Genomic DNA, 14139 nt, shown 5'->3' with positions numbered 1-14139 from the left:
ATATCCAGTTTGCTGAGAATTCTTAACGTGAAAGAATGTCAGATGCTTTTTCTGCATCTGTTGAGATGATCATATGATTTTCTTCCTTCATTCTGTTAACGTGGTTGTATCATAGCAGTTGATTTGCGAATGTTCAACCATCTTTATATCCCTTGCAGAAATCCCACTTGATCATGGTGTATGATCCTTTTAATGTACTGTTGAATGTGGTGTGCTAATATTTCTTTGAGAATTTTTGCATTTAATGTTCATCAAGGATATTGGCCTTTACTTTTCTTTTCTTATAATGTCCTTGTCTGGTTTTGATATCAAGGTAATGCTGGCCTCATAAAATGAGTTTGGAAGTGTTCCCTCCTGTTCTGTTTTTTTTTTTTTTGGAAGAGTTTGGGAATGACTGGTATTAATTCTTCTTTTGGTAGAATACATCAGTAAAGCCATCGGGTCCTCAACTTTTTTTTGTTAGGAGGTCTTTGATTACTGATTCAATCGGTTTTTTCCCCCGTAATTTTATTTATTTATTTATTTATTTTTGGCTGCATTGGGTCTTTGTTGCTGCGTGCGGGCTTTCTCTAGTTGCGGTGAGTGGGGGCTACTCTTCATCGTAGCATGCGGGCTTCTCATTGTGGTGGCTTCTCGTTGCAGAGCACAGGCTCTAGGTGTGCAGGCTTCAGTAGTTGCAGCACGTGGGCTCAGTAGTTGTGGCTTGCAGGCTCAGTAGTTGTGGCTCACAGGCTTAGTTGCTCCACAGCATGTGGGATCTTCCCGGACCATGGCTTGAACCCATGTCCCCTGCATTGGCCCGTGGATTCTTAACCACTGTGCCACCAGGGAAGCCCCCGATTCAATCTTCTTACTCATAATTGGTCTGTTCAGATTTTCTGTTTCTTTATGATTCAGTCTTGGTAGGCTGTATGTTTCTAGGAATTTATCCATTTCTTCTACGTTGTCCAATTTTTTGGTGTATAATTGTTCATGGTAGTCTCTTAAATTTTGAGTGTTCTTATATGGTATAATATTTCACTTAAGAATACTTGAAATGGGTTAAAAAAAAAACTTTGAAAAAAGTGATATGTCATTTAATATTATTTTGTTTCATTTGTTATCAGGGAATATAAATTGGGACAGAGAACTGAGATCTGCTTAGAGCCCCTTCAGAAAGAAGAAAACTTGGGGTAAGATGTCCTACTACACATACAAAATTATACACTTGTCTGATCCCAATGGATAGTTTCTTTACTATCGATTAAGGTGTTAAATTTTTTAAGTGTTTTTTTCACTGCTTCTAAGGAGTCTGGCAACTTAAAACAGATTGTGTTCTAGAAATGTGTTTGTATGTTTGGTGTCTAGATCTTAGAACTCATTTTTCCATAAAAACAGAATTCTTCAGTAAGTCCCAATGCATGTTAAACCCATAATGATCTTGAAGTATAAGCAAGATGCTCATCCCAAGCTCTTAGCAGTGCCTGCAGAGAGTCTGTTGTCAAACCAATTGATAGTAACGCCTGACGTGCGGCCCCTTGTCCTCCTTTTTTCATCCTAATATCACCTGACATACACTTACTGAATGATCAGTTATTATCTGTCTCCCACTACTAGACTGTAAGTTTTGTGAGAGCAAGCACTTTGGTTTTGGTCGCTGCTGCATCCCCAATACCTAGGACAGTGCCTTTGTCATAGTCAATAATTATTTATGGAATAAAGAAGCACCCCAAAGTTGTCCACATTCAAACCTACCTATTCTTTTTTTCATTATAGGACATTCTTTTTTATAAGACATTTTTGCCAGTAACACCAAATGTTAAGATTCCTTTTACCTAATGTGACACGATGATTCTTGTTGCCCTCCTGTTGTATAACAACTCTACTCTTTCAAGCGTGTGACCTTCATTTAATCCCACTGTTTTAGAAAAATGCACTTTTTTTTTTTTTTTTTTTTTTTTTTTTGTGGTACGTGGGCCTCTCACTGTTGTGGCCTCTCCCATTGCGGAGCACAGGCTCCGGACGCGCAGGCTCAGCGGCCACGGCTCACGAGCCCAGCCGCTCCGCGGCATGTGGGATCTTCCCGGATCGGGGCACGAACCCGTGTCCCCTGCATCGGCAGGCGGATTCTCAACCACTGCGCCACCAGGGAAGCCCAGAAAAATGCATTCTTAATGCAAATTGTATTACTAGGAGTAGTTTCCTGGAGGGGAATTTCTGGATCAAATGGTATGGACATTTTAAACCTCTTATTTGTTAAATTCCTTTCCAGGTAAGTTATACCATTATGTTTCCACAAGCTGTGTTTCTAAGTATTTATTTCACCTCACTATCAAACCATCATTGAATGTTGTCATTGTTTAAATGTTTGCTAAATTGATAAATGAAAAATGGTTATCGTGCCTCATTTGCTTCAATGCTTTGATTGCTAGTAAGATTAGGGCGTTTGTTCAAAGGCTTGTAAACCATTTGTATTTTGTGAGTGAGTGAATTGTTTCATATATTTCGCCTGTTTTTTATGGGGTCTTAGAAATTTGTGTGAGCTCTTTCTATAATAGAGAATAGTATATTACATTATATAAATTGACCCTCTGTCATGTTTGTCGTGAGCAGTGTCCTTTTGAAGACCGTGCTGTGCACTTAGACCCCTCCCCATCCGCACTTCTGTCCTTGACTGACCTCCAGAGCACTCTTGCCCCCGCCAGCGAGGATCCTGTCTCCTCGTGTCTTCGCCCAGACTCTGTCACCTCCTTGGCAGCTCCTGCATCTACGCTGACCACACTTTGTATGCTCTGGGGCCTCAGCTCTACTCACTGACCTCAACTACACCTACACCCTCTCAAAAATCCCTTCTTGACCACAGTCCCCCCCTTTCAGTCCAGTCTCCTAATTCACTGGGCCCTCGCTCTCCCTGCGTTGCCTGTTTCCTCCAACTGTGTTACCCTTTCTTTTGATAAAAACACCAGTATAATAGAAATACAGCATTAAAATAGTTCATGGTCTCACCATCCTTAAAGTTTTCATTTCTCCTCACCACCTTCCAATTCTTATCTGTAGTTTTTAGTTTTTATATCTAAAACAATCTCCATACATCTAAATTTCTTTCCAACCTTTCTGAATGTTTCTCCTCTTTCTCTTCCTTCAAGGACCTCTTATCTGTGCTCATCTCCTGAAAGGTTTCCTTTGCTCTTACAACTACACCCATCATCTTCTCTTCCTAACTCTAAGCCCTCAGTTTCTTCTCCCTGGCTAAGTTTTCTGGCAGCTTCACAGATTCTGGTTCTGAAATCAGCATTTCCTAGGAGGTCGCCGTAGCGGGAAACCCCTCTTCCCTTTCATCACCGGGATAGCCCTGCTGGCCCTTTCAGCTCTGTCTCCAGCCCTCTTCCCTCCGTGCCCCACTGAGGAACTTCCTCCTCCGCCTTCAGCCTTGCCTGCTGCCTCCCCAGGGACTCTGCTGTGGACTCAGAATGGGAGCTCACCTCCATTCTGGGTCAGGATTGAAGGAGATCAAAGTAAAGGTTTCCCACTAGCATTGAGGGTTTAAGGGAAATCTCTCCTTATAAAAAAAACCCAGAAGAGTCAGAGGAGAAGCTTTGCCGTTCACACCTGCCGTAGTTATTGCATGTTTCCCATTTTGTTGTAGATCTGACATTCGCCTGTTTTCTGATGCAGCCCCCAGCATGTGCTGCTGAGGACACAGATGCGCCTCCCTGGCAAGAGGGCACATGCCTTGCCCGGGGACTTGGTGTGGGACACTGCCCGAGGCTGGACGGCTGGCTCCCTGAGGCACCAAGTGGCCGATTTCTATTGCCTTCCTGTGGAGAAAATTGAAATTGCCAAATACCTTCCTGAAAAGTTTGAGTGGCTTCCAGTACCTAGCTGGGTAAAGTTGTGGGGCTTCCTCAGGGAAATCGGGCCTCACTGGCATAGTGAGTAATTAACTGCAGTTTTCCACAGACAGGGAATTGAGTAAGAATTTGAGATCGAGTTTTCTTTATTCAAGATACTTAATTTTTCTGCAGAACCAGCAAATTACCAAGAGGAAAAAGAAGAAAAAGCAAGATAATTTGCAGGGGGCGCCTTATCACTTGAAAGATGGAGATACTATTGGCATTAAGGTACGTTTTTAACAGTAAACTTACCACTTTGACAGAACACCAGAATCAAATGATTTTATAGAGAAGTTTTATCAAATCTTCAAGGCATAGATAATCCCATTTTATCTACATTGTTTCAAAATGTGGGGGGAAGTATAAGTATTCCCTTAATCACCACTTCTGTTCAACATTGTACTAAAGAATGGGACCAATGTAATATGACCTGCCACCCAACGAAGAAAAGCAAATAAATAAACAAAAATTGAAAGATAGGTAAAAGAAATTCGAAAAGGAAAATACAAAACTGTTCTTAGTTTTTCTACAGTCAAACCATCAGCTCTGTTTAAGAGAGTTCAAAAGGTTGTAAAATTACAGGGTACCTGGGAATACACCCAACAGAAAGACTTATAAGCCCTTTTTGGAGAGTATTACAAAAATAGTGAGAGGCATTAATGCTTCAGTTAGCTACAGAATCATATCATGTTCTTGGAAGGGAAGCCTCACAACAGTAAAAATATCAGTTTTCCCCACATCTACCCCAGTGACAAACCATGTAGATTAGATTGAAGAGAATAAATTCATGTGGGAGAGCAAAGGGCCAGAGAGCTAAGATATTTCTAAAGAACAAGATCAGGGTAGTGCCGTACCAAGAATTAAGACTGATTACACACTTGTGGTGACCGTTTAGCTTTGGGGCAGGGGAAGAATTGAAATAGAGCCTCAAAACAGAATCACCCATATAGGGACACTTGACAGGTATTTGAGGGCCACATTACAAATGGATTATTCAATCATTACGGTCATAACTTTTATTTCATTTTCATAAAGAGGGTCGCCAAATTTATGTAAGCTTCGGGCCCCATAAAATCTGTATCCACCTCTGCTCACACCTATATAACGATCAGCATGAAGACTTAAATGTGAAAAGCACTTCAACCATTAGAAGAAAAGATAGAAGAAAATTTTTTATGACTTAGTTTAAGAAGGATTTCTTAAAGGAAAGGATCAATAAATTTGACTACAGTTGACCCTTGAACAACACAGGTTTGAACCGCGTGGGTCCAGTTATATGCAGATTTTTTTTCAATAAATACATACAGTACTACGCGATCTACAGTTGGTTGAATCCACAGGTGTGGAACCTCAGATACGGAGGCCTGCTCTGGACTTGGGCACCCCAGGAGTCTGGTTTCTGTGGCAAGTCCTGGAACCAGTCCCCTGTGAATACTGAGGGACGACTGCACGTTAAAAGTAAAACCTTCCTTTCACCAAAGGAGACCATACAAAGTGAGAAAACAGGCCACAGGTATGAAAAGCTACCTACAAGGATATGACCAACAAGGATTATTATCCAGAATATGTAAAGTACTTCTACAGATCAGTTACAAAAGAATAATCTTTGCCCATCTCTCCCCTGTTGGGTAACGCCCAGCAATTCCCAGAAAACGAAATGGCCAGAAAGCAGATGAAAAGATAGCTTCCCAGTAGCCAGGGACCTGCAAAATAAAATAAAGCCGGGAGCTGCTGGGCCAGACTCTTGGGTCTCCCGTGCAGCACCAGGAAGAGGGCCAAGTAGACAGCAGTTGGCAGTTAGGGTGCCCGTACGATGCAGCCAAGTAATTCCACTCTAGATATAAATCCTAGAAACACCCATGTGTATGGGGAGATGTACAGAAATGTGCATGGAAGAGCTATTTGATCTGTAATGGCATATATTGGAAAGAACCACAATTACCCTTAGAAAGGGAATATGTAAAATGGGAAAAAGAAGTATCGATATGGTGGTAGAGAACACGGCAGATACAACAGATAAACCAGAGCTACAGATGTCAATGTGAATATACATCCAGTCGTTTAGTGTTGAAAAAGAAAAAGTCACAGAACAGGCATTTATAGAAAGTATAAAACCAAGTAAAGTGCTGAGGTGCTGGGATTCCTGTTCTGTGCAGTGAAGACAAAAATGGGAACGATCACAGCGGAGTCAGCGGGGCGCTTACCTCTAGCGAGGGGAGGGGCGTCAACAGACGGCGCTTCTTCCTTGAAAACTAAAAAGGAAGCAAATGTGGTAAAAGGTTAATAACTGTTCATAGGTAACTCTCACTGAGCATTTTGTCTTTGCCAGGAGCCGCCCATGTGTACATTTAATTCAGTTTTAACTCATAACAACCATAGAAAGTCGTGCCACCTTGAGCCTAAGAAGAGGAGGCCGGGGGGTTACGTGACGGGGGCCCGTGGACAGGGGCCGTCGCGCCCACCTCCTGCCCCCTGAGAACGTGGGCGTCTGTCCCAGGGTCTCCGTATTTTCTCTGATTTTGTGATGTTTCACAGTTTTATAAAGCACGTCATATATATCATTGGAACTAAAATTATACGATTTATCGTGCACCATTTACTGGAATAGAGAGTATCATCTCTGTCGCAGCGTTGTTCCCACCCGAGAGTGGAGAAGCAGCGAAGCCCTGCTGCAGCCCTTCAGCTGACGTGTCAGACGCAGGAGGGCCACGCCACTGTAATCAGCATTAACTCTCCCAGGTCCGCACTTGGGAACGCGGCCAGTAACCCCGGGGTCCCTAACGCGGGGGTCTGGCAGGCCTCAGAATTGCCTTGTTGAGATACACTTTCCTCCCGGGCACGTGTCCTCAGGGTTGGCCTTTTGGCTGGCGGGCGCTGACGGAGGCCGGCCTGTGGGGGCAGCGGGGCCTACGGTGGATCCCGGTCTCTGACCGACCTGTGAGTCCCGGGAAGGCAGAGGGACGCCTGCTCCTTGTAAAGCCCCGCGGTGGCTCCGGGGAGATGCCAGGCAGCCCAGAAGCTCGGGACGCAGACGGCAGGGTCGCACTGGCTGTAGGCGGCCTGTGCCTGCGGCCTCGGCTCCCTCGGGACCGCCTGCCCACTCACTCGGGGAGCAGTGAACGGTAACCCCGCCTCAAGCGCATCAGTTACTAACCTGGCTTCTGTAAATTTGGATATCCCCTTTTGTCCATTTAGGTGATTGTTTTACACACATCTCTCGTAAACGTAGACTAAAAAGATGTCTGAAAACATTGCTCGTTCATTATTTTGAAACGCAGAATCTCCTGGTTGAAGATGACGATGATTTCAGTGCAGTCAGAGATGACATCGGAAGCGAAAAACAGGAAGAGTTCGCTCTGGGGAAAAAGAGAAGGTAAGTAAGCCAGGGTCGTCACCTACGCGACCGATTCCACTGCGACCTCCGGGCGCCCGCGCTCCTGCCCTCGCTGGAAAGCTCCTGGCTGCGGCGTGGAAGGAGACAGCGGAACCCTCCTCCCTGCCTGCGCTTGCCCACCTTCTCCCCATCACCTCCTACAGTGGCTTCCTGGGGACCGTGCAGGAGGAGCCTGGGCGCGGCTCACTGCGAGGAGGAGGCCCCTCCCCGAGCTCCGGGTCTCCTCCTCCCTCCTCCGGGGCCCTGTTCCTTCAGTCGGCCTCCCATCTCCCCACACTCGGCCTCCCCCATCCCCGGGCCTCTTCCTCCAGACACCCGCCCTTGCTTGTCTAGGATTCGCGCTTCCTGACCCTGCTCCAGCTGTCACCTCCCGTCGCTCTCCACCCCGTCCACCCCCTCCAGGCAGTCAGCCAGGTTGCTAACCCAGCCGACCCTCCCCTTGGAGGGAGCTCCCTCCCCACCCCTCTTCCTCTCTCCGCTCTGCGCGAGTCACTTCACCTTGGGTGGGCTCGCTCCTTCCTCTTCTGTACCCAGCCCAGCTCTCTCCTGGCCTCCAGACCACGTACACCTATCAGAATCTACTGGATGGGGGCTTCCCTGGCGGCGCAGTGGTTGCGAGTCCGCCTGCCGATGCAGGGGACACGGGTTCGTGCCCCGGTCCGGGAGGATCCCACATGCCGCGGAGCGGCTGGGCCCGTGAGCCATGGCCGCTGAGCCTGCGCGTCCGGAGCCCGTGCTCCGCAACCGGAGAGGCCACAGCGGTGAGAGGCCCGCGTACCGCAAAAAAAAAAAAAAAAAAAAAAAAAAAAAGAATCTACTGGAACCTTCCACCAGTGCTGATACTTCAAGCTCCACGTGCCTGGACCTGGCTTCCACCACCGTGGTCCGCATAGTCACCCCCCGCAGGCCACACCAGGGGTGTGGGTGGTTGTCCTAATCTGTCCCCACTTCCAGTCTCCTGAGGTCTTGTGTCCTGTCCCCGTTCTAACTGCTTCTGGCTTGGCGGCCTCTCCTCTGTGCAGTAGCCTTTGAACCAGTCTGCCTGCCTGGTGCAGCCCCTGCTCACCTCGGCCTTCCTCTCCTCCCACCTTCCGCAGCTTGGGTACCAAGTGTCAGGCGTTGTGACGGCAGCAAGAAGACATGCCCTCCGCCTGGCATGCAGGACAGGGAAGCGAGGGCCGGGGTGGAGGCGGTGTCCCCCAGGTGTGTGACCCTGTAACCATGTCCGGAGCTGGGCGTTTCAGACGTGAGCATCTGTGAAGGTCACGCTTGGATTGGGAAGGTGAAGCAGGAAAGACTGCGCTGCTCTGAGACACCTTCCCTCAGCAGCTGGGAAAAGCCCAGAGGCTGAACCGCTCTGTGGGGAGGGCGTGGGAATGCGCCCCGGGGAGGGCCGCGCGGAGGCCCCTGAGGGAGCAGGGCAGAGGTGCTGCCCAAGCTGTCAACGTGCGTCTCTGCGGCCCGCCCTGACTTGACCCTGAAAGTTGGAATGAGCTGTGGAGTCACTCCTGGACCTGGTGGGGCCCTTGGCGTCTGGGATGTGACCCCGTGACGGCCTCTGTGTCCCCACAGCCCGGAAGCCCTTCGTGTGCGGAGCGGCGACGTCCCCTCTGGTGCAGCGACGCCTGCCCGCCCCCGTGGACCAGAAGCTTCTCTCTCCATCCACGTCGGGAGCTTCAGATACTAGCACGGGGCCTCCACGCGCCTGCTGCAGGTCCCGGCCCGTCGCCTGGCCTCTGCCCCGTGCGGACACGGACCCAGAGCCCTGCTTTGTCACGAGCAAAGGGGGCGCTCCGTCGCAGGCCAGGCGAGCGCGCTCGTCACCCGCTCGGTGGCGCGTCCCCCGCCCCCCGGGCTGGCACGGACCTGGCCGCGCCACAGGTGCCAACCGGCCGACGCCCTCGCGCCACACGTGAGCCCCGCCACCATCTTTATACAAAAATTGACTAGTTTTGCATTAACTGCAGGCGTGGGTGACGTGCCACGTGGCTCACCGCCGCACACCTGCCCCTAAAGTCCACCCGCCCCACCCTCTCTCTCACGCCGTTCAGGTGACTCCTTTGGTATCTGTGGCCGCCCAGGCGCTGACAGCTCGGCTCACAGCGATGGGCTGGCCAGGCTCACGCTGTGACGTGAACAGGAGTCTCTTTTCTGGTCCCCAAACGGCACGTTTCCGCTTTGGTCTGAGTTAGAAGTGGTTCTGAAGCGTTACCTCTCTCTGCGGCATGAGGAGAGCGACGGGGCATCCTCGGAGGTCGGGTGCCGCTGGGGAGGGGGCAGCCTCAGCTGGCGTCCGACCCGTGCTGCCTGTGGTCAGAACGTTCTCGCCGGGGCCTCTTCCTTCTGGGAGCCCGACGGGGGGGCAGGGTCATGGCAGACAAGCCTGGGAAGGGCTGAGGGGACAGCCCTGAGGAGCCTCGATTAAAATGGGAAAAAGGAAAATGTGAACCGAGAGTCTTCTTAATGCGGCATAGCTGGCTGTCACATTTAAAAGATGTACGTGGTATTTATGACAGCTACGTCGCGTCTGTATTACCGAGCTGAGTGATTCAGGACACGGGGTGATTCACCTTCTCAAGCTAACTCCGTCAGAAGCAGGAATTCCTGAGAAGATAAAATAAATTCTTTACTTTCTTATACCTCGGTGATGCTTTGTAGCGACTGTTCTGCTAAGTATGGTTATCTTCTTGATTTCACAGTTGTTTTTCATCAGCCTTTTTCCCACTGACGATATTAAAATAGCTCTTAAATGTAAGGGGTGGAAAGGAAATGACAAACGTGGGCCAGGCCTCCGCCCGCGCCGCCGGCTTCAGGAAATGGGGCGACTGTCGCTCCACCCGTGCCGCTCTTCCGCAGAGCGTGCCTCGGGGGGACGGACGGCCCTGCTCTTCTTCCTCTGCCCCCCGCCTTCCAAACGGTGTCGGCACCACCACTAGCAACTCCGGTCTCTGTGTGCGCGCCTAAGTTGTTGGCTCGCGAATTATGCACTGATTTGTATCGAAGCAGTCGTGTTTTAAGAAGTTGGACTTTGGCGAGTGCTTCCGGCCTCAAACACTAACTCGGTCTCAGGAGACGCGCACGTGGGGTCCGGGCTCCCCGGACGCACCTGGCGGGCAGCGACGAGGCCGAAGTGTAAGCTCCCTGACAGACCGCCCCGCTGTGTGGAGGCTGTTCTGTCCCCTTTCCCGTAACTAACTGACCGGACTCCTTGACGTGCCCCTTCACTCCACTGGAATAACACATTAATGTCCTAACTGAAAAGCCTTGCTTCGGAGAAGCCAGCGGCCTCGCCGGCCATCACCTGCCACGACAGGCCGGGGTCGAGGTGTGCCGCACGGTGTCCACGGTGAGCGGCCGGGGCCTCGGGTGGTCTCTGCTTGTCGGCTTGCTTCCTTCCTTCCTTCCCTCCTTCTTTTCCTTCCTTCCTTCCAGTTCGGGGATGGAGTGGGGCTCCAGGGAGAGAGCTGTAAGAGGAGTTTGTTAAAGAAAAAATAAACTGTTCCATTTGTAACCTCCCGTCTCTGTGCGCTGACTGCTTCATGTTCTCCTGGCCTTTCTCCCAAGCGAACTTCAGATGCTACGTCGCTGGGGTTTATGTTTAGAAATACCACTTCAGTACTGCTGTAGAAATAACTGTGTTTTGGTTTTAAATAAACTCAGACTTGTGGGAATAATTGTATTTGAAGAAACTGGAAGTGGCCTGGTTCTTTTCCTTCTAGAAAAATAGAACTGGCAGGGGTACTTGTGTTACAGAAAACATATTGACTCCTCAACTGTGACACTTCACTTCCCTGGCAAAAAGGGGAGGCGGGGCCCAAGAAGTCCCTGATAATCCAGAATCCTGGCTCGGAGAGGTTGGCGTCCCTCTGGGACAGACTTGGCTGTGAAGGGCCGAGTCCTGGGCCCCTCAGCCCGGCTGGACGGGAGACGCGGCAGCCGCGCCTTCCGTGCTCGGTCCTGCCCCGTCAGTAAAAGACGTGACCGGTCACCGTGGGTGTGTGTACGTTCTGGGAAGGCACCGCACTGCAGAGAGGAGGGTGAAGCCATGACAGCGACACACAAGCTAGTTAAAGGAAGAGACGTCTCCGGCGCCCACCAGGGGCCCGTTGCCTGCATCCTGGCTCAGGCTGCCTTGAGCGGAACTGACGCGCCCGCAGCTTCTCCCCCGGGGGAGAAGGCGGCTCTAGTCCCGGGGGTGGAGGGCTCTGCGGGGCCCCCACTTTCCTATCAATCAATCATCAGCCCCAACAACTCCCACTGCCCAGGGGCCAGGCCCTCGCGCCCACCGGCTCCTGCCCACAGCCTGGGGTGTGGGTTGGGCCCGACGGATGGAGCGCCTCGCGGTTCGGCCAGCAGCAGCTCAATGACATGATTCGACTTGGAACCAGCTTACCGAGGGGGTGGGGACCACGATACAACGGCTCTTCTGGAAGTCGAGGCCACCGGGAGCGGTCACGGCCTCCACGGTGAGGGGCGCTGCACAACCGCCCTGCCTGGCGCCGCGGAGGCCCGCCCCGCCCCGGGGGTGCGCCTGGCGGCGGCCACGCTAGGACGCTTTCCTCCTGCGTGCACACGTCCCGGAGACCTGGGACCACAGGCAATTTTGTTCTCAGCGTGGGTCCCGGCCGGCAACATGACTTCCCCAGAAAGCGCAGCTCAGCAGGCTTTTTGGTCGATCTGCTTCCATCCACGGCGCGAGCGAGAAAGCCTTCAGGTCCCCAGCTGGTGGGTTTTCCTCTGCGAGTTTTACAATCTGCTTATTAGGCTTTTGTGATCAAAACTGGCAACAGACGCTGCTCCGAGGCCGGCACCTGGGCTGGGCAGCCGGTCACAGTTGCCATCCCAGTGTGAGAGGGACCACAGGCTCCCAGGCCAGGATGCCTGCGTGTGACAGGCCGTTCCCTCACCTGTCAGCGTGGGCTGGGGTTGGTGCCAGGCCTGGGACACAGGACCAGCACGGCCCTCGAGGTGTGATCTCCGGTACCCAGCTGCCCCGTGACTCCCGTCCCTGCCACGTGCTGCTGGGACAAGTCGTGAACCTCTCTGAGCCTGGGTCCTCATCTGTCAAATGCAGATACCCACCTCGTAGGATTGCTAAGGAACAGGTGGGTTGGGATGTGTGAAGTCCTTAAGCCGGCACCTGGCATAAAATAACAGAAATGTGTTAGGCCAGCAGCACGGTGATCAGCCATCACTGGCATAGCTCCATTCCCTCTGCACCCGCCGGTTTAGTCATGAGTGTGTGATACAATTCTAGACAATGAGACATTAGGGGAGCTCAGTGGAAGCCAGACTTCCTGAAAGGTTTCCTTTTACCTTAAAAAGAGACGCAGAGGAGACAACCCCCCTATACACCCACACCTTAGCCTGGACATCGTCACGTTTGGATGTGATCCTTGGAATAGCGCAGTTATCTTGTAACCGTGAGGCCTGACCCTGGAGGGCCAGGTGGGAGAAGCATGCACTCCAGGACAAAAATGGGGCTCTACTAAGCACAGGAGGAGAGAGAAGCAAGCTGCTGGGGAGGCAGCCTACACCTCCGAACCCACACAGCCCTACGGTACCCTGCCAGCCTGGTTTTCGACTCCGTGATCCCAGCCCCCAACCTTCACCTCAGGAAACGGGGTGCGGGGGGGGGGGGTGATTAAAGTGACCTTGAGCTTGGAGAGGCAGCTCCCTTGTAATAAAGGTACTATGATTAAACAGAGCGGTAAGTAGGCGAGCTCCGGTTTGCAGTTACATGTAAAAGACTTCGGAGGTTAGGATATTAGCTAAAATGACCCGGCCGGCCCTCAGTGATTAAGCCTGAGAACCTTGGTGCTACCTGGCCCCAAGGCTGCTGAATTTTTAATTCAATAGATCCTAGAGCCTACACCCTAAATAATACAATGGCATTCATCCCACTTTGCTTTTCAGCCACCGCCAATTCAACCTGTTTTTAGAGCGGCTGAAAAACATAATTCTGAACCCAGTTCGGGAAGATTTTTGGCAACGACATCTTACGTCCAAGAGCAAGGAAGGATAACAAGAAACCCGACAGTGAAAGATCAAAAACAGGCTCGTTTTATTTATACACAGAACAACGTATTTACAACTCCAGATGTGGCTATGTACATAGCGATACAGGAGGCGTTTGCTTCCACGGTGGGCGCTGTATAAATTAAGATCATAAATATGGGGGAAGCCCCACCAGAGGGCACAAAACCTTTTCTCCAAGACTCCAGGGATCCCTCCTCCCTCCCTCTACACTGACAGGACCGTGAGGCCCCGGGGGCCCCCGAGGAACAGCCGTCCAGCAGCACGGCGGGGGCGGGCGCCCGGAGGGCAGCCCCACGCGCAGCAACACGCACCACAGCGCGCGTGGGACGCCGCCCTGCAGACGCGGCTTCGCGCAACGCTCGTGTTTACCCCACTCGCTCTCACTCGCTACCCTCAGGAAGTGGTTTCACGTAAACAGTGTTGCTGACGTCACCTTTACACACCACGCCTGACCTAAGCCTAAGGCTTTCCCATGGGAGGGCGCTGAGGGCCGCGGCGGCCCGCGAGCACCGGCCACCAAGCCCCGCGCGTGCGCCCTCCTCCGCCCAGTCCCCGCCTGTGAGTCGGCCCTGAGGGCCTCAGAGCCCGGGGAGCCCCCCCGCCCGAAGCAACAGAGCAGACGGCGCCTGGCACCGCGGGCCGGGCCAGCCTGTTCTACTTGGAAACCCAGGGACTTGTGGCGACTGGGTTTCCTCCACCGGCGGCGGCGGCGGCCAGGCAGAGCGCGGCCACCCCGCCCGCGGGGACACGCTGGCCTGGGGCGGGGCCTCGGCCGAGCTCAGCGCCGGGAGGCCTGCCAGTGGGAGCCCCCCGCCGGCCGGCCGGAGGCAGCGG

At 52.0% G+C, this 14139-nt stretch overlaps 2 protein-coding genes across 14 annotated transcripts in view; one reads left to right on the top strand and one right to left on the bottom strand.

Annotated features, from left to right (window-relative positions):
* USP40 (ubiquitin specific peptidase 40) overlaps window positions 1-9080 on the top strand; it is a 97446-nt gene extending 88366 nt beyond the window's left edge. For 9 of the 11 annotated variants that reach the window (XM_055090599.1, XM_007103190.4, XM_055090597.1 and 6 more), the window contains 5 exons: window positions 1107-1172; window positions 3655-3865; window positions 4005-4100; window positions 7151-7245; window positions 8839-9080. In XM_055090599.1, the coding sequence (XP_054946574.1) occupies window positions 1107-1172; window positions 3655-3865; window positions 4005-4100; window positions 7151-7245; window positions 8839-8953 (583 nt within the window). In that variant the 3' untranslated portion in view covers window positions 8954-9080. Of the gene's footprint in view, window positions 1-1106; window positions 1173-3625; window positions 3866-4004; window positions 4101-7150; window positions 7246-8838 lie in introns of those variants that run through there. The other 2 variants (XM_055090606.1, XR_008619321.1) reach the window with 2 other exon arrangements.
* The window catches only part of DGKD (diacylglycerol kinase delta), a 112328-nt gene continuing 105344 nt past the window's right edge, over window positions 7156-14139 (bottom strand). The window contains exons 30-31 of one of the 3 annotated variants that reach the window (XR_008619336.1): window positions 9479-12406; window positions 7156-7228 (exon numbers count right to left, since the gene is read on the bottom strand). Coding sequence is in view for 1 of the 3 variants with exons in the window: in XM_055090644.1 (XP_054946619.1) it covers window positions 12395-12406 (12 nt within the window). In the remaining 2 variants the exon portion in view is untranslated. Of the gene's footprint in view, window positions 7229-9073; window positions 12407-14139 lie in introns of those variants that run through there. The other 2 variants (XR_008619337.1, XM_055090644.1) reach the window with 2 other exon arrangements.

The sequence above is a fragment of the Physeter macrocephalus genome, chromosome 2 (assembly GCF_002837175.3).
Source record: "Physeter macrocephalus isolate SW-GA chromosome 2, ASM283717v5, whole genome shotgun sequence".
NCBI lineage: Eukaryota > Metazoa > Chordata > Mammalia > Artiodactyla > Physeteridae > Physeter > Physeter macrocephalus.
This window is presented reverse-complemented; position numbering and strand designations above follow the sequence as displayed.